General features: G+C 54.7%; 1 protein-coding gene across 1 annotated transcript; it reads left to right on the top strand.

The window, feature by feature from the left end:
* The first annotated feature begins 219 nt into the window (after positions 1 to 219).
* Positions 220 to 18,304, top strand: LPO (lactoperoxidase). The gene is made up of 14 exons (XM_075559631.1): positions 220 to 295; positions 1,322 to 1,409; positions 4,558 to 4,721; positions 4,923 to 4,937; positions 5,333 to 5,438; positions 5,796 to 5,925; positions 6,599 to 6,805; positions 8,857 to 9,181; positions 12,733 to 12,893; positions 15,099 to 15,351; positions 16,319 to 16,492; positions 17,184 to 17,421; positions 17,722 to 17,945; positions 18,228 to 18,304. The coding sequence occupies exons 1-14, from the start codon at positions 220 to 222 to the stop codon at positions 18,302 to 18,304; spliced, it is 2,238 nt and encodes a 745-aa protein (XP_075415746.1).
* The last annotated feature ends 104 nt before the right edge of the window (positions 18,305 to 18,408 follow it).

Genomic DNA, 18,408 nt, shown 5'->3' with positions numbered 1-18,408 from the left:
ACCAAAACCTGTGGCTCCCCCACCCATCGCCCCCAACTCAGCTCTTCCCGTACACCGCCGGAAGGGGGAGCTATCATTAGATTACTCTTCCCTCTCCCGCTCTCAGCGTGTTTGGTACTCCCTGAGTGTTCTCTGCATCACCAGCACTTTGGTGTGATCCAATCTCTGCCCCTGGGGCGTCAGCATATCACACCTATGGTCTGGGGTCTCATTTCAGCCATGAGGATCCTCCTCCACCTCCCCGCCCTCCTGGCATCTCTGACTGTGCTCCAGGTTGCAGTGCCCGTGGCACGTGGTAAGTATCTGCTGGGTGAGCTTCCTGTGGCTGCCGTCACAATGTACTACATAGTGGGTGGCTGAGCCAGTAGAAATGGATTCTCTCACGGTTCAGGAGGCCAGAAATCCAACATTCAGGTCTCGATAGGGCCCTGCTCTCTGAAGGCCTGAGGGGAGAATGCTTCTTCCCAGCTTCTGGTGGCTCCTAGCAATCCTAGGCTTAAAGCTGTGTCACTCCAGGCCCTGCCTCAGCCTTCACGTGGCCTTCCCTTCTGTGTGTCTGAGAAAGTCAATAGTCACTGAATCGAGAGTTCCCCCAACCCCTGATCCAGTAAAGGCGCCCTGGTGGCACAGGGGCTGCCAATGGAAAGATTTGGGAGCGAACATTTACCAAACCTGGGAAACCCATAAGGAGCTATTCCACTCTGTCCTATAGAATCACTAAGAATCAGAATTAACTCAATGACAATGGGCTAATCCAGGATGACCTCATCTTAACTAACTACATCTGCAAAGATGCAAATGGGATTACCTTCTGAGGTTCCTATGAACATGAAATTTTAGAGGACAGTATTTTTCAACCCCCACATTCCCCTTGTTCAGAGCATGCATCGCCCCCAGCCCCCTCCCCCGTGCCCCACGCCCCAGTATGAGTGCAACAGGAGTTGCACCTCTACCCCCCCATCAGGTCAGCTATTTGGGGCCTTGCCTAGGTAAGCCCTCTGCTGGGCTTGTCTAACGATCCGTGGGACCACCCCCCAGGGGCCAGCCCGTGTGAGTGGTCACACTCTCAGACCATCCCTGGTCACCTCGGTGGACTCCTGCAGGAGCCATTTGGACACTGGGCCCTGGAGAGTATTCTTCTCAGTATGCATGTCTCTCCTAAAGTGCTGGGACGCTTGTAGACGTGTCCTCACTTTTGTCCCCTGCCTTCTCAGATTTGAGGGGAGGGCGTGGTGGCTGAGCTACAAGAGGGAGGCAGAGGCCCAGGGCATCGCCAAGGCATGGGATCTGACACCCTGCTCCCTGCTTCTCCCAGTCCAAGCCCAGACCACCATAGCTGCCGCCATCTCTGATGCTGTGAAACAGGCCAAGGTCCAAGTTAACAAGGCCTTCCTGGATTCCAGAACCAGGTAAGTGAAACACACACACACATTCATACAACCTTCACAGGTTTCTCGGTGACGACAAGTGCTCCTAGGCCAGCCCTGACAAGCCAGTGCTTCGAAGCAGTGACAAACTCGCTCTTCCATGCCCTCTAACGTATGCAGCATGTAAGAGAGTACTAGCCCACACCTGACCTCCTGAACGGCTGCATGGCGCAGGTTCCTCAGGCGGTGCATTCCAGAGCCTCAGGGCCACCTGGGAGATGGCCCTCAGACATTCGACTAATGAATGAAGTCACGAGTGACTTCCTTTACAGGGTCACTAAAGCCTACGCTGTAGATTGCCACCCAGCGGAACTGCCCCACAGGGTTTCCTTCCAAGGCTGTCATCTTTACAGAAGTTGACTGTCCCTGGCAAGTTTGAACAGGCAACCTTCTGTTAGCAGCCAAGTACAAACCCTATGGGGCAGCCCTACCTTGCCCTAGAGCATCTCTGTGAGTTGGAACCAACTCAAGAGTCATGGGCTGTTTGGGCTTTCAAACTCCGTCAAGACTCCAGGACACATGCCACGCCCTCCTTCTTGGGGTCAGCCCTCTGAGATGCTTCCCGCTGAAATGAAGGTGAAGGGCAGGCCCAGTGGTGGTCGAGGGAGGTCCACCATCTTAGCAACTAGGTGGCATCGCTTCCCTGCAATGTTTTTGTAGTCCCAAGGTCAGGGTGAATAAAAGTCACAAAATCAATGTTCACCCACCTCCTTTGCCAGTCCTGTGGGGTTGGGTAGGGGACAGTGCCTGCCTTTGGAATGTGGGATACTGATGTCCACAGTTTAGTTTTTGGATTTAGGGGCCTCATAGGGATAGAACGAGTCACAATGAAGTATGCTGTTACAGTCCACAAGCAACAATCCAGCCACTGACCATGAAGACAGTAGAGGGGATGGGTACGCTGCTCCAGTTGCTCATGGCCAGCGAGTCCACTGAGACTCACAGTGACTCTATAGGACATGTTAGAACTGCCCCATAGGTTTCCCGGCTGTGACTCTTGCTAGGAGAATAAAGCCTCATCTTCTCCCTCAGAGCTCTAGTGGCGCAGTGGTTAAGCATTGGGCCAATAACAGAAAGGAGAGAGCCTGCCGGAGCACAGGCACGCAGTAGGCCAGATGTCTGGAAGGACTGGGGGCTGGAGAGGGGGAGGAGCCAGCATTCAGGAGCAGGTGGCATTCAGGGACAGGAACTGCAATGGTAAAGCCCCAAGGCAAGAAAGAGGTGTGGTGCTCTGCTAACCAAGGAGGTCAGTGGCAGAGAATGGGCTTCACAAGGCTCAACACAGTTCTACCCGGGCCTTGGCAGTGTGATTTCTATTCTACAAGTTCACCAGGCATCTGTGTGGAGAAGGAATGGGAGGGAGACAGGAGTAGAAGCAGGGAGCCCAGGAAGAGGCTACTGGGTGGCCCAGGCTTGGGGGTGGGGTGACTTGGCCTAGGGTGGAGGCAGTAGGGAAGGACAAGGGGTCCCTGCTCCAATGGAGCCCAGCCCTGATACAAAGCAGGAGGGGAGTCCCTGGCAAGCCAGAGTGTAGGCGAGGAACCCTGAAGTGCCCGGGACGGAAGGAGGGAGAGGACCCAGAAGCTCTGCAGGTCTCTCAGATTGCTCTGGGGAAACCCTGCGACTCACCTCCTGACTCACCTCCTGTGTTCAGCATGGGGGAGGTTGCATCAGCTGCTTCCAGACCTTGCTGCTGCTGCTCCTGCTAATACATGCGTGTTGACTGTGCCCGAGACAGCCCTGGCTGCCCTTGTGTCTTGGCTTCGTCCTGCTGCCCCCACAGGAGTTCACAAGAGGTGACAGGAACTCACTTCCTTGCGGTTTCGCAATTCCAAATTCAGGGCATTTCTCTCTCTCTATTGCAGGGACGGGGCGGGAGGAGCCCTCCTCAGCCCTTTGGCAATCTTGGCAGGCTTCTGTCCTCCTCCAACTGCCATCTGTACCTCGTCTACTCCTCCTCTATCACCGAAACGAACTGGTTTCGGGCATGTTCCACACGGGTCCAACGTGACACTGAAACCCTCTTTCCAAACAGGGTTATGCCCACAGGAATAGGGGTTGGGATTACAGATCATATTTTAGGGGGGCCACAGTCCAACCCGCAAAAAACAACTATTGGGTCAAACCAGACAGGACAGTTGTTTGGTTGTTTTTTTTTTCAGGTAACAAAGTGATCAGAGAGCATGATTCCTATCGTTCTCCTCATTCGACGAAGAAGGAAACTGGGGAACAGAGAGGTTGAGTAACTTGCCCAAAGTTAAGAGCCCAGCCCAGCTAGTCTGCTCCCGAGCTCCCACACTGGCTGCTGTGGATTCATTCAGCCTAGCAAGGCTACAGGTCAAGTAGGACTAACCCATCGGTTTCCAGGGCTCTAAATCTCTGTGGCTGCCAATCCTTACATCTTGTTCTTGTGGAGAAGCCAGTGGGTTTGAACTGCCAACCTTTTGGTTAGCAACTGAGCAGTCAACCGGCTGTGCCCAACCTCCTTATCTCACACTGAGGAGCCTGGGGCACGGTGAGGTGGCAGAGCGTTCACGTGGAGGGGCAGTGCCATGCCGAGGGCCATTGCTGCGTGGTCTCACCCTTCTGGGCAGAGCGGGGCTTTGCTTCTCATGCCGCAGGTGGAGGGCTCAGCAATAAGCTAGTTCTCTTGTCCCGGGCTGGGTCGGCAGTCGGCAGGACGCCACCGCCCAGGCCCCAGTGGTGCCTCATCTGGGCAGAAGGCTCATAGGCCTCTTGTTCCTCTTATCAGCCCATAGGACTTGAAGAGAGGCCAGCTGGGTCAGCTCTGACTCAGTAAGCCCTGGGAACTGTGTGCTCATGAAGCTGCCCCAGCTGGTTCTGACAGAACCAGCCCAGCTGCAGCTCTGATGTAGATTCAGGACCCCCTGGTTCCCATCCATCTGACTGCCCTCTGGACAGTGCCTGGCAGAGCTGAGAGGCACACTGTTGCTTCCTCTTTCCAGAAGAGATTTCCCAGGAAGCAGGAAACATATGAAGACAAGGTTCTGGGAGCTTAAGGAATGCCTGTCTTCATATGCTGCCCACAACCCCACCCCCACCCTCAGGGACAAGCTCGGCACCTGGGGTGGGGGTGCCGTCCTGACGCCCCCATTGCTCTCGATTGCAGGCTGAAGACCTCCATGACCTCGGAGTCTCCCACCAGTCGGGACCTCGTAGAATATCTCAAGCACGCCAGAGGGCGGACACGCACGGCCATCCGCAATGGGCAGGTGTGGGAAGAGTCCTTAAAGAGACTGAGGCAGGACGCCATGCCCTGGGCCAACGCCACAGGTACAGAAAACCCACCAGCCCCTGACTGGCAGGAGACAACGGAACACAAACATGAGAAAGAGGTGCTACTGCGGAGTCCCGCTCCGCACCACGGAGGTTTCTTGGCTGTCACCTTGGTGGAAGTCGATGGACAGATCCCTTCTGCAGTACTCCTGGCTGACGGGGGTCCAAGCCCCTCCAAACCTCAGCTTAGTGGACAAGGCTGTCAAGGGCTGCGTTTCCCTTCCTGGAACCCTTTGTAGACAGGCCACCCCAGTGAGGAGCCAGAGGCAGGAACTCAGACCTGCAAGGTCACCCTGCAAGCTCCCAGTGGGGGGCATGAGTGTTCTTTGTACACCCCCCCCCCCGCCCCCGTAGGAAAGCCCCAGAGTCAACCAATGATAGGTCTGCTTCCCAAACCGCAGGGTACGGGCTCACCTGGGTGGCGGGCAGTTAAGCCACCTGTACCAGGGGTCATTTACTAGGACTGTTTGCAGGAGATGGGCTTGCCCAAGGGGTTCTGGGTAACGTGGGCCTGAAACAATGTCCGCCCATCAACTCCCCCGACCCCCAGCCTTCTCTGCACACGGAGAAATAAACGGAGCCCCTGTGGGGACTCTTGTGTTTCACAGACTTGGCTTTCCTCTCCCGGGAAGTGGGCTGCGGGGTCCCTGGCCCGGCGCCGATATGCGACCAGGACAGCCCTTACCGCACCATTACGGGAGATTGTAACAACAGGTGACTGGACTGGGGGGTGGGGTAGGATGGCGACCCTCCCAGGACCACCAGGCTCACCCCACTGCGCGGCCCAGTCAGGCGCTTCATCACTGGCTAATTGCAGGCCGAACCCCCACTGCTTGGCCCTCCTGGATTTGGGGACCACTCAGAATCTGCTGGGCGGAAAGCTGCCCACCCCACCCAACCCCACGTCCCCACCCTCCAGACCTTTCGGGCGGCTCCAGCAGTCTCCCGTGCGACCACCACTCCCCCACCTTTCCCCAGTGGGCCCGTGATGCAGAAACCCCACATTTGAGGGGCGCCTTCTCCCCGGGGGTCAGGCGGCAGGGGCTGAGGACTGGTCCCGCCTGGTTTCAGGAGGAAGCCAGCGCTGGGAGCTGCCAACCGGGCGCTGGCGCGCTGGCTGCCCGCCGAGTACGAAGACGGGTTTTCCCTGCCCTTTGGGTGGACGCCGGGGAAGACGCGCCATGGCTTCGAGGTCCCGCAGGTGAGAGGCTGGGCGAGGCCCGCGTCGTGGGGGTAGCCCGCGGGGGCACTGCGCCTCCTACTCGGGAAGGCAGCAGGGGCGGGGGATCCACGCCCCCGTCCCACCCACCCCCCATTCCCGGGGACCTGCTCTCTGGCGCGGTTCCCCAAAGTGCCGCTAGAAGTCAGCAGAGTCCCGGGTCCAGCCACATGGTGGTCGCGTCCCAGCTGCCCGCAAGCCAGATACCCTGGGGTCCCACGACAGATGGCCTCCTAGCCCCGCCTCCTGCTCGCCCTGACCCTGCCCCAGCCCCCGGGGTGCTTCAGCTGTTGTTGGCCTGGAGGTCCCGGCCATTGGCCTCCTCTGCGTTGGCAGCTCCTGCCCAGAGGGCCCCTGGTGCCTCCTTGGCACTGGCTCCCGAGGCAGCCTGCCTTTGCTTTCCCGCTGCGGGGTGGAAGGAGCTATGGCCTCCGAAGCTATACAGGCCTGGTTTCAACCCCACCATGTTCCTTCAGAGCTGCGGGATCCCGTGTCCTCAGTCTTCCGTCCACAAAATGGGAGTAATGCCACCCCCTGGGGAGTCCACTGTACCTGCCAGTTTGCTGGTACTCAGGAAATTGCAATGGAGCCCGAATCCCCAGACCACCTGTTCCTCCAGCACCCCTGCACCCCGCCCTTCTCTCTCCTTCTACAGGCCCGAGAGGTGTCCAACCAGATCCTGGGCTACCTGAATGAGGAGGGCGTCCTGGACCAACGCACATCCCTGCTCTTCATGCAGTGGGGTCAGATTGTGGACCACGACCTGGACTTCGCCCCCGACACAGAGTTGGGGAGTAGCGAGTACTCTAAAGTCCAGTGTGTCGAACACTGTGCCCAGGGGGGCAACTGCTTCCCCATCATGGTAGGTCCTTGTGGGTAGCCCTTGCGCGCCCTGATGGAGCGGACACAGACCGCGTGTCAGCCAGAATCCCTGAGCCCAGCCCAGCCACTCATTCACTCATCCATCTGTTCAGTAAGCACACGCCATCACTACCCTCGGCAGGCAGTGCACTGAACACCGCGAGCTGAAAGGTGACTAACAGGCGCTCACACCCCTGGATGAGGGGCCAGAGGGAAGTGAACAAGCCCCTAATGAGGAAATCAGGAAGCTGGGGGAGGGTGGCCTGACTCCTAGTCTCCCCAGCACTGGCTTCACCTAGTGCAGTGGTGGGTCAAACAACCCTTTTGCAGGGGGTCGCCCAATTCGTAACAGTAGCAAAATGACAGTTTTGAAGTAGCCATGCAAAGAATTGTACGGTTGGGGGTCACCACCACATGAGGAACTGGATTCAAGGGTGGCAGCGTGAGGAAGGTGGAGAACCACTGACTAGTCGCTTATTAGATATGCAAAATGGTTGTCCCACCCTGACGTTCAGAAACAGAACCTACGCGTTCCCAGGTCCCCAGGAGATTTGGCTCACGTGCCATGCGTTGGTGCCGAGAGGTTCTGCGCCATCCTGGGGCCAAGGGAGGCTGTTCCCAGAAGGAGCTGGCACTGTCCGGATGAGTCCGAGGGAGCCAGCAGGGTTTTCCGGGAATGGCCAGCAGAAAGGGGGAGGAGTTTGCGATGGTCCTGTTCTTCTTTGTGGATGTTACCGTTGGAGAGCCACTTCTTCCTTCTGTGAGCCGTGGTGCAAGGAACGTGGGGTGGAGAGGGAGGCCGATCTAGATCTGAGTCCTACGTTTTTGTAAATCCTTGGGCAAGTGCCTCGACCTTCCTGGGTCTTCTCCCCTGGAAAATGGGATGCAGCTGTCTTCTTTGCAGAGTTTTGTGAAGTAAAGTTATGTAATGCATGGCACAGGAGGTTCCAAATAAATAAACAGTCGCTATCATTAGCACAAGGAGCCCTGGTGGTGTGGTGAGCTGCTAACCACAAGGTCAGCGGTTCGAACCCACCAGCCACTGGTGGGAGAACAGGGAAGCTGCCTGCCCCCATAAAGATTGAAAAGTCTCAAAAACCCAAAAGGGCAGTTCTACTCTGTCCAAAAAGGTCCCTTTGAGTCGGAACTGAGTCCCTGGCAGTGAGTGAGTGTGATCATTAGCATTGTAGGAGCTGGGCTACTAACCACAAGGTTGACAGTTCAAATCCACCAGCTGCTCCCCTGGAGAAAGATGAGACTGTCTACTCTCATTAAGATTTAGTCTTGGACAACAGAAAAGTGGGTAAAGGTAGACAGTGGTCAGTGTAAGACATGAAAAAAAATTATAAATTATTAAGGGTTCATGGTGTAGAGAGGGAAAAAATGAACTGATACCAAGGGCTCAAGTAGAAAGAAAACGTTTGAGATTGGTGATGGCAGCATATGCACAGATGTGCTTGACACACTGTGGATGGATGGATGGATGGATGGATGGATGGATGGATGGATGGATGGATGGATGGATGGAGGGATGGTGATGAGAGCTGCACGGGCCACAATAAAGTGATTTTTTTAAAGGGGGAGAGAGAAGACAAATCTACAGCACTGGATTCTGCGGGGGCCAGGAGAACTGACTGTCAGTGCTGTCCATGTTTCTGGAAGAAAAAAAAAAAAGGAAATAGACTTAGTCTCGGAAACCCCATGTGTTGGGATCCACTAACGACAGTGGGGTTGTAGTAGTAGTAGTAATTAACCAAACCCTTCCTCATCTCGTGTCCAACTTCCCTATGCAGGGATCTCAGGTTCCACCTCACCCAAATTTCAGAGCCCAAGGTGTGTAAGACTAACAGCCCCCTCCGCTCTCGGACACAGTGAGGTGGGATGAACGCCAGGGTTTTGTGACACTGAGTGTGTGATGTCAACAGGAGGTGCCAGGGTCAGTGTCTGATGCCATCAGCATCTTTGCCAGCTGCATCCAGATTCTGCTACAGAAAGGTCCCCAGGGCCCAGCTGTCTGACCCCTGCCCAGTCACACACACCCCCTCTCCACAGTTCCCACCCGAGGACCCCAAGCTGAAGACCCAAGGGAAGTGCTTGCCATTTTTTCGAGCCGGGTTTGTCTGCCCCACGCCACCCTACGAGTCCCTGGCCCGAGAGCAGATCAACGCACTCACCTCCTTCCTGGATGCCAGCTTTGTGTATGGGCCAGAGCCCAGTCTGGCCAGACGCCTCCTCAACCTCAGCAGCCCACTGGGCCTCCTGGCTGTCAACCAGGAGTTCTCCGACCACGGGCTGCCCTATCTGCCCTTCGACAGCAAGAAGCCAAGCCCCTGCGAGTTCATCAACACCACCGCCAAAGTGCCCTGCTTCCTGGCAGGTGAGTCTCGGTGGGGAATAGAGGGGTGTCCACGGACAAGGGGACTTCCCTGGGGACCGAGCAGAGAGGGGGGCTAAGCACTGCCACGGCCACCAGGCAATGTCCAGGGAGCCTTTGCCATTGCTCCTGTCGTCCTCTTAGGGGGAGAATGTGTACCAAAGCACCGCTCGCCCTGGCTCTGGCCCAGGGCAGGACAGAATTAAGAAAAACATGCTTGCTGTAAGACATCATTGTTAAGTGACAAATCAGGGAGCTCCAGAAATGCACCAAAATAGACGTAAGCATAAAAGGTGTACACAACTTCCCACCTGCCTGTGATGCCGATCAGTCTTGGCTCACTAGCGCTGCAGCAACATTACGCAGACAGACAGTGTTTCTCACAGTCCCTGAGGCGAGAAGTCTGACACCAGGATGCCAGCTCCGGGGACACCTTTCTCTCTGTCGACTCTGCTGCAGCTTCTGCCCCTTGGTTCCTTGGAGAGAGCGCTTCATGTGGCTTGGCATCTATCTCCTATCTCTGCTCACTCGTCCGTGCCTGATCCCATTCCAGATGGATCCTGCACCTACATGGCCTTATTAACAAAGCGGGGGAAGCCCAGTGCTCACACAGGATGGCAACCATCCGTGTAACCAAACCACACTCATGGCCCTCAAGTGGTGCCCACTCCTGGTGCCCTCTGGGATGAAGCAGAACTGCCCCTCTGAGGTCCCCAGGCTTTACAGCCAGCCTCCTCATTCTCCTGAGGAGCACCCCTGCTGGGACTCCTCCCAGTTAACAGCCCAGGGGGAGACCCACCCCCCACACCAGAGCTCCAGCTACAGGTGTTTACAGCACACATTTTCGATTTACCATGCATATTTTGGAGGGCAGGTTTCAACCCACAGTATCTCCCCAGTGTTGTTTTCTGTCCTGGACATCATTCTCCACCTTGTCTTCTGAGGTCATTGCCGTCATGCTCGGATGCTCTCCGGCCTGACCTTCACTAGCTCCTGGCTCACTCACTGCTCGTCCATAGAGTGGCTGTAATGGCTTTTTGGTATTCTAGGGCACAGACGAGGGGACCTCAAAAAGTCCAGGGACAAATGCCACTCCCCTCTCATGCCATCTTGCCACGGAACATTTTGAAGCACCCTTGCTTTGTGACACTGTATTGTGTCAGCCCTCTTTGGGGACACGGTACTATTTCTAAGAAGCCATGATGGCGCGTCGATTAAGCTCTCGGCTACACGTCCCAAACCGGGCAGTTTGAGCCCACGGAAGGAAGGTGGAGCGTTCTGCTTCCGCAAAGATGGCCGCTTCCACGAAGATGACCGCGTCCACGAAGATGACCGCTCCCACGAAGGTGACCACGTCCACGAAGGTGGCCGCTTCCATGAAGATGACCATGTCCACGAAGATGACCACTTCCACAAAGATGGCCGTTTCCACGAAGCTGGCCGTTTCCACGAAGATGACCGCGTCCACGAAGATGACCGTGTCCACAAAGATGGCCGCTTCCACGAAGCTGGCCGTTTCCACAAAGATGACCGCTTCCATGAAGATGACCATGTCCACGAAGATGACCACGTCCACGAAGGTGGCCGCTTCCACGAAGATGACCGCGTCCACGAAGATGACCGCGTCCACGAAGATGGCCGCTTCCACAAAGATGGCCGCTTCCATGAAGATGACCATGTCCACGAAGATGACCACTTCCACAAAGATGGCCGTTTCCACGAAGCTGGCCATTTCCACGAAGATGACCGCTTCCATGAAGATGACCATGTCCACGAAGATGACCACGTCCACGAAGATGATCGCTTCCACGAAGATGGCCGCTTCCATGAAGATGACCACTTTGGGGCAGCTGACTCTGTCGATGTGAGTCAGCATCAACTCGCACACACAGCAGGCTATTTCTTGATTTTTCCAGGTGTGGTTTTGCTTTTGTCCTGTAGATGACCATCCGTCTTGTATACAGTAGAACCCCAGGCCTCGGTGCTAATCCGTTCTAGAAGGAGCGTCGAGTTCTGAATCAAATTTTCCTATAAGAAACAACTTTAAATGGATTAATCTGTTCTCAACCACCAAGTTTTTACCCTAACCTTGCCTTTTATACAAAACATTACACAGAAATGTCACCAGCTAGCACCGAGTGACCAAAACACAAGCTGCTTTTGTTTATAAAAATCACATGCGTTGGGTCACATTCCGATGTTTTGTTTGAGCTCCGATGCAAAATCTTCTCAACATTTCGAGTTGAAATCCAATTACATTGAGTACTGATGTGGTCTAGTACCAGGATTCTACTATATTTTAATACATTTCTCAACCTAATTTTCCGGAGGTGAAATTTCCAAATTAAGAGGAATGTGTAGTTTCAAGACTTTAAGAAACTTGGTACAAAGCCCCCTCAATGTGGTGGACCACCAGAGTTCTGCTTTCAGTGCTGTTCCTTCCAGGGGCACATGCCTCCCCCTCCCTCCCCACCCCCAACTCCCCACCCCTGCCCTCAAGACAAAGCAAAGACCCCACCAGACATAGCAGGAGGCTGGCCCCTGGGCCAGTATCTCAGTAGATCCCTGGAATTCAGCATCCCCCACACACCTCTTCCCAATCCAGACCCAGAACCCAGCCCAGCCCTTGCTCTGCTTCCCAGAAATACCCACTAAACTGCAGTGTCTGTGGCGTTAGCAGATGGACCTAATGAGTAGAGGGACAGGAAGACTTCATCTTGTGGAACACAGCGTCTCCCGTCATTTCAGGCATTCTCTCCTGCCCTCCGCCTTCTCTCCTCTCCCTCCCAGATCGTCCCCCAGCTCCAGTCTTCCCTCTGTATTCTGGAGGGGGGCAGTACCCCTCAGGAGCCTGTCCTCAAAACTGCACCTCCCCAAACCTCCAAAGTTGCTCAACAAAATACACCCCCACAGCCTCCCATAGGACATAATAGAACTGCCTCCTTGAGGAAGCCTCTTTTCCCCTCCTGTGGAGCGGCTGTGGATTTGAACAGCCAGCCTTAGGGTTAGCAGTCCAACGTGGAACCCACTATGCCCAGAGGGTTCTTTCTAACAGGATAAAGAGCCCTTTGTTTGTGAAAGGAGCGTTGGAGGCATAAGAACTTGGTGTTCGGCTACTGAGGGACCGGCGGCAATTCCAACCCCATAGCGCAGGAAGCTCTATGGAGTAGGGACTAGGCTTCAGAATCAACTCGATGATACAAAACATCTATCTGCACCATTCTCAGAAGGCAGTGGGAGGATGGTTAATAGTTTATGTTTTAATGTGTCCCTGTCACTACAATCTTGTGAGATAAGCCTGGTCGCCCCCCACGCACCCAGAGAAGCTCCCTAAGGCTCATAAATAAGCTTGCCAAGTAACTTGCCCAAGCTCACCATCCAGAGATGGCAGAGCGGGCATTCCACCCTCTAGATCCCCATCTGAGCCCATCCCTCTTAGACTCCTGAAAACGCCCCTAAATCAACTGGAGGGAGGGTCCCTGGGGACACCATTAGTCCCTGTGCTGCCCGGCTGGCTCAGGGAGAGCCAACCGGCCTGCCTCCCGGGCTTCTAGGAGATTCCCGCGCCTCCGAGCAGATCCTGCTGGCCGTGTCTCACACCCTCTTCCTCCGAGAGCACAACCGGCTGGCCCAAGAACTGAAGAGAATCAACCCCTTCTGGGATGGAGAGGTGCTCTACCAAGAAACCCGGAAAATCCTGGGAGCCTTCGTGCAGGTCAGAGGGACGGAGACCCACCTCACACCCAGCCTGCCTCCCCCGCTCCAGCTCAGCCCTCTGCTACCTCCTCCATTTCCCCCTCCTCTCCTCCCGCTGCTTCCCTCCCATTTGAGCCCTCCATCCTTTCCCCTCTGGAGCTTTCAGGTCCTTATGTGCATGCCTGGGGCAGAGCACCAGAGAGGCGCTAGTGAGTTGGGCCCGTGGGTATGGCTGCCCAGGCCTGGAGGCTCCATCACTCCCAGGACTGACACATACCAGTTATTCTGATGGGACTCCATTCCTTTTTGACTTTCTCCTCCTGAGCTACATGTCACAGGCAGAAGCAGTACTCAGTGGATACTGGTGATTGACGGATTGACTGGAGGTTGACATGTTAGTATTAGCCATGCACATGGTCTTCAAGCATTTTATTTTGAAGTTACTCTAAATTCGCAGGAAGGGGCCCTAAAATTGTACAGAGAGGTCCCATGCCCCTTTCACCCAGCCCTCCCCAGTCTTACAGAACCGGGGGAGGACATCAAAGCAGAAAACCGACATCAGCACAAACCATAAGACTGCGGCAGATTTCACCAGTGATACATGCAGTCGTTTGTGTGTGTGAGTGTCCAGTTTTGTCACACTCGCGTCATGTAGCCACCGTCACAGTGAAGGTATTCACCCACGCTATCCCCACACAAGGTCTGCATGCCACCCCTCACCCCTGGCAGCCACCCGAAGCTACCCACTGCCATTGAGTGGCGGCCACTCCACGTGTGACAGACGAGTGGCATTGCTCCACCTCGGCAGCTTCTGTTTCACAAAATGCAGAGCCATGCAGTGTGCAGCCTTTAGAGGTTTTTAAAGATTCCATCCATCTTACTCTCCTTGAAGCTCAGCCCACTGCTGCTTGTGCCGATGGTTCGTCCCTTTTTGTTGTTCATGAGGCTATTCCGCAGTTCGGTTTGCCAGGTGGTTTCTGGGTTGGGGCTCTTTTGAAAAAAGCTACGATCCCATTTGAGGACACATTCTGCATGGAAGCACCGTTCCTTGTCTCTGGGACATGCGCCCACGAGGGCAATTGCCAAGGCGCGCCCGTGTTCAGTTTAGGACTGCTAGGCGTTTCACCCCACCCTCCCCCCAGCAGTGTCCCCAGGCTCCCCTTCCTCAGCACTCTCTGCTCCATTCCGTGTCGCCGCTGCTGTTCATTTTAGCTGGGCTGGTAGGGAGGGAGGTGTGCAGTGCTGTCTCATCGGGATTTTCACCTGAACTCCTCTAGTGGGAAAGAATGATTTGCATCTTCCCAGGTGCTTATTTGCCATCTGCATGTTTTCATCCAAGAAACATCTGTGGAGATCTTTTCCCGTTTCCGAGTTGGATTTTTAAGAACATAATAGTTGAGAGTTCTTCATATAGTCTAGACACGAGTCCTTTGCCGGCGAGTCCTTGGTAAATAGTCTCTCCCACTCTGGCTTGTCTTTTCAGCCCCTTAAGGGGGCCCTTCGCAGGATAAGAGTGCTTCATTACATTTTTCAGTTTGATGAGCATTTCCTTTCATATGTGTGTTTCAGAACTCTTTGCTTAGTCTTAGATCCCAAAAACTCTCTCCTTTTCCTGGATACTTTATAATGTTATCCTTTGTATTTAGAGTTTATCTTTGCATAAAGGATGAGGTTTAGGTCTAGGGTTTTGTTTTCCCTATGGACGGCCCCCAATTACATCAGTGCCCCTTACTGGAATGCCTGCCCCTCCTGCATCGAATCACTCTCACCCCCTTAGCCAAAAATCAATTGGGCACATTTGTGTGAGTCTATCTGGGGACTGTTTATTCTAGTCCATTAATCTGTGTTGTGCTTATTCTTCCTACATGACCACACTGCCCGGTTGCTATAGCTATATAGTAAGCCTCAAACACGACAGCCTTGAGTTAAAGGGACACACCAGAACTGCCACATTAGCACCAAGGCCTAAACTTAGAACAAACATGGCAAAGAGAACGCATCTCAGCCGCCGAGTCCGAATCACACCTATGCTGAGAAGAGTCAGCGCGTCCGCACAAAGGCTGCCGTGATGGATAAGCAATGTCTGCCGCGGCTGTCCAGAGGGGGACGAGGCACACAGGGGAGCCGCTGCTGTCCTTGGTTTCTGACTACTCCGGCAAGCTCTTGGCCACAGCTCCGTGCCAGCCTCCCTCTGCAGAGATTTAAGTCCTCTTTCTCCTTCCAGATTGTCACCTTTAGGGACTACTTACCCATTGTGCTGGGTGACGAGATGCAGAAAAAGATCCCGCCTTATCAAGGCTACAGCGAGTCTGTGGATCCCCGGATTTCCAACGTCTTCACCTTCGCCTTCCGCTTCGGCCACTTAGAAATCCCCTCCACAGTGTCCCGTCTGGATGAGGATTACGAGCCATGGGGCCCAGAGCCAGACCTTTCCCTGCACACGCTCTTCTTCAACACCTGGAGGATTGTCAAAGACGGTATGTCCCGGGAGGCACGCGCTGTCAGCCCGCCCTCCCACTGTCCAGCCTGCTTGGAACTCAGGCTCCCGGTTTCCCATGTGACCCTGAGGCTCATCTGTAAAATGGGCACAATGAAAGTACCTATCTCACTAAACCCCAAACCACCAATTCATAATGGCACTATAGAGCAGAGAAGAACTATAGCCTAGTGTCCCCGAGGCTGTAGCTCTTTAGAGAGGCAAACGGCCTCATCTTCCTCCCAAAATGTCAGCCTTTCAATTAGCAGCCAAATTCTTAACCCACTTTCCTATCTCGCTGCAATGATATCGACAATAATTAGATGGGATGCCTGTAGCAAGCATCCTACAAGGGTTTCTGACTCACGGAAAGTGGTCAGTAAAAATTGGCCCTTCCTTCCTTCCTTCCTTCCTTCCTTCCTTCCTTCCTTCCTTCCTTCCTTCCTTCCTTCCTTCCTTCCTGGCGGCTTCTAACATGCCTAGGATGCCCTACTCCCTTCTCTAGACTGCTGTCACCCTTGTAGAAAGGACTCAAGGGCTTGGCAGATAAGATTGCTCTTTTCTGCCACCTCCGTTAGGTGCCAGTAGTTAGATTCAATTCTCCTTCATCCCCGGGCTGGGCTCTGTTGAGACCTGATTTACTTAAGGCCCAACGAGTCAGCCCCATTTCCTACAAGTATGCTGTCTCTCTCTCCTGCGGCAACGTTCCTTCAGGAGAACATCAGGGAGGAGAAGGAGTTAGCTCCACGAACTACAGCTTGGAGAAAATCCTGAAGCTTATGTCTGTAACATCAGCCCTTGGCGTCCCTCCCGGAGAGCTGGGATGCCCTCTGCCTGCCCAGCACCCCCTGCAAAGACTACAGTGTCCTCTTCTCTCCTGGCTCCATCCTGTCTGTGTGGCGGGAGGGGCGGGGCCAACAGTGCAAGGTGTTCCCATTCCCACGATGGCCTCTGGGCGCCCCCTGCAGGTGGCATTGACCCTCTGGTGCGGGGGCTGCTGGCCAAGAAGTCCAAGTTGATGGAGCAGAATAAAATGATGACAGGAGAACTACGCAACAAGCTGTTCCAGCCACCCCACCACATTCATGGCTTTGACCTTGCCGCCATCAACATACAGCGAGGCCGGGACCATGGGCTGCCTGGTAAGTGGCCGGCACGAACCTGGTCCCGGGGATCTTTCAGCTACTTTGGGGGCGGGGGGGGGGGGCTCTCCTGGGGACACTCGCTTTTGGTTGCAGTCTTGAGGCTCGGTTCTAAAATAGAAGGCAAGGACCCTGGTTGCCATTAGCCTCCCTGCTCATCCGTGAAATGGAATCTTCCATTTTTCCTAGAGCAGAGACAGGATAACATGCTTGGTCCTGCCTTCAAACACCTCAAGTAAAAAAGCAATGAGCCACCAGTTTGTACACCAGTTTAATGACCCCCCACCACCACCATACGCACAAAAAAAGATTAATTAAAGGAGACTAGAAAGAAGCAAATGATGTTGGGCCTTTCTTCGGTGCCCATGAAAAGTATTGTAATGTAGGAGGATTTGGCCCAGGCTGCCCGAGTTCATTTACTGGCTGGACCACCAGGGGAGTCACTCCGCATCTGTTTTTTCATTTATAGTCTTGGTGTTAGGCTTAGAATGGTGGCCGGACCCGTCCTGTCAGCCTCAGGAGACGGATGTATCCAAGGCGTAAGCTGTGGATGGTCCCAAAGCCTCCTTCATCCCCAAAGGCTAGGATCCCAGACTTTCTGGGGCTCAAGACACGAGAGAGGTTATGTCTCCAAGAAGGGGTGTCAGCAGGAAGTCCCTGGGGTGATACAGTCTCGACCTCCCCATCCTAGGGTACAACTCCTGGAGAGGCTTCTGTGGTCTCTCCCAGCCCAAGACATTGAAGGAGCTGGGCACTGTGTTGAAGAACAAGATGCTGGCTAAGAAGCTACTGGATCTCTACAAGACGCCTGACAACATCGACCTCTGGGTGGGAGCCACTGCGGAGCCCATGGTAGAGGGAGGCCGGGTGGGGCCTCTCTTGGCCTGCCTTCTGGGGAAGCAGTTCCAGCAGATCCGGGATGGAGACAGGTACGTGCACCCCAGGACCAGGCCTGGCGAGTAGAGCCTTTCTGTGAGCTGGGCATCCCAGTGTTCAGTCTGGGCCAACCCCAGACCTCAGTATGAGTGGGCTTCTCTCCTCTCCCACAAAACTTCCTTCCTCACTGGGATCATCATCCCCTGGGTGAGGTCAGCCCTCTGTCCTCTCAAGATTGGCACGGACAGACTCTGGCTAGTTGATGAGGCTCTCGGGGGGGACGCTCCCTGCCCTACAGGTTGGGGAGGAGCCGACTCTGGGCCGTTTGGAGAGACTCTGCTCTGTCTCTGCAGGTTCTGGTGGGAAAACCCTGGCGTCTTCACCAAGAAGCAGAGGGACGCTCTGCAGAAAATGTCCTTCTCACGCCTCATCTGTGACAACACCCACATCACCAAGGTCCCCCTGGAGCCATTCCAGGCCAACAGCTACCCCCAAGACTTTGTGGAGTGCTCAGCCATTGATGAACTCGACCTCTCACCCTGGGCCGTGGCAAAAAATTACGAGCCTGATGCCACAGGCCCCTCTGGTCCATGCCATTTTAAGTAAGTTCAATGACCTGGTCCCTTCGAGCTGTGCATTCTAAATACGCCAGCCCTTCTTTTCAGCAAGGATCCCCTGCTGTCCAGGCCCTTGACTCCCCCTGCGCCAGCCCCAGCATGGCTGCCTGTGGAAAGCCTCCTTTCTAGAAAGACTTGCGTCCTCAGAACTGTCCCTCCAGTCTAGCCAGCCGGGCTCCTCCTGTCCCCTGAGCCAGCCTTGGCTGAAGCTGTGGCCTCTGTCCCCTGTCCTCTCCCATCAGATTATAACCTCTTTGAGGCCTTCTGCCTACTTCTTTGTGTCCACAATGACTTGCAGCCTGGTGCTCGGCTCAAGTAAGAGCTCAATAACACGTGCTGATTGACTCAAGATCCTACACATGGCATTGTCCCCTCCCTGAAGCCAGGCTTTGGAATCAGCACCAAGAAAGTCCATAGGTGTTT

Source organism: Tenrec ecaudatus, chromosome 10 (genome assembly GCF_050624435.1).
Source record: "Tenrec ecaudatus isolate mTenEca1 chromosome 10, mTenEca1.hap1, whole genome shotgun sequence".
NCBI classification, from domain to species: domain Eukaryota; kingdom Metazoa; phylum Chordata; class Mammalia; order Afrosoricida; family Tenrecidae; genus Tenrec; species Tenrec ecaudatus.
Note: the sequence above shows the minus strand (reverse complement) of the source record. Positions and strands in the feature narration are given on the sequence as shown.

Coding starts and splice junctions, on each gene's coding strand:
- LPO (XM_075559631.1), top strand. CDS start 220: ATGAGGATCCTCCTCCACCTCCCCGCCCTCCTGGCATCTCTGACTGTG. Junction 6,806..8,856: donor GCAACTGCTTCCCCATCATG/GTAGGTCCTTGT, acceptor CCCTCTCCACAG/TTCCCACCCGAGGACCCCAA. Junction 17,946..18,227: donor TTACGAGCCTGATGCCACAG/GCCCCTCTGGTC, acceptor CTCTCCCATCAG/ATTATAACCTCTTTGAGGCC.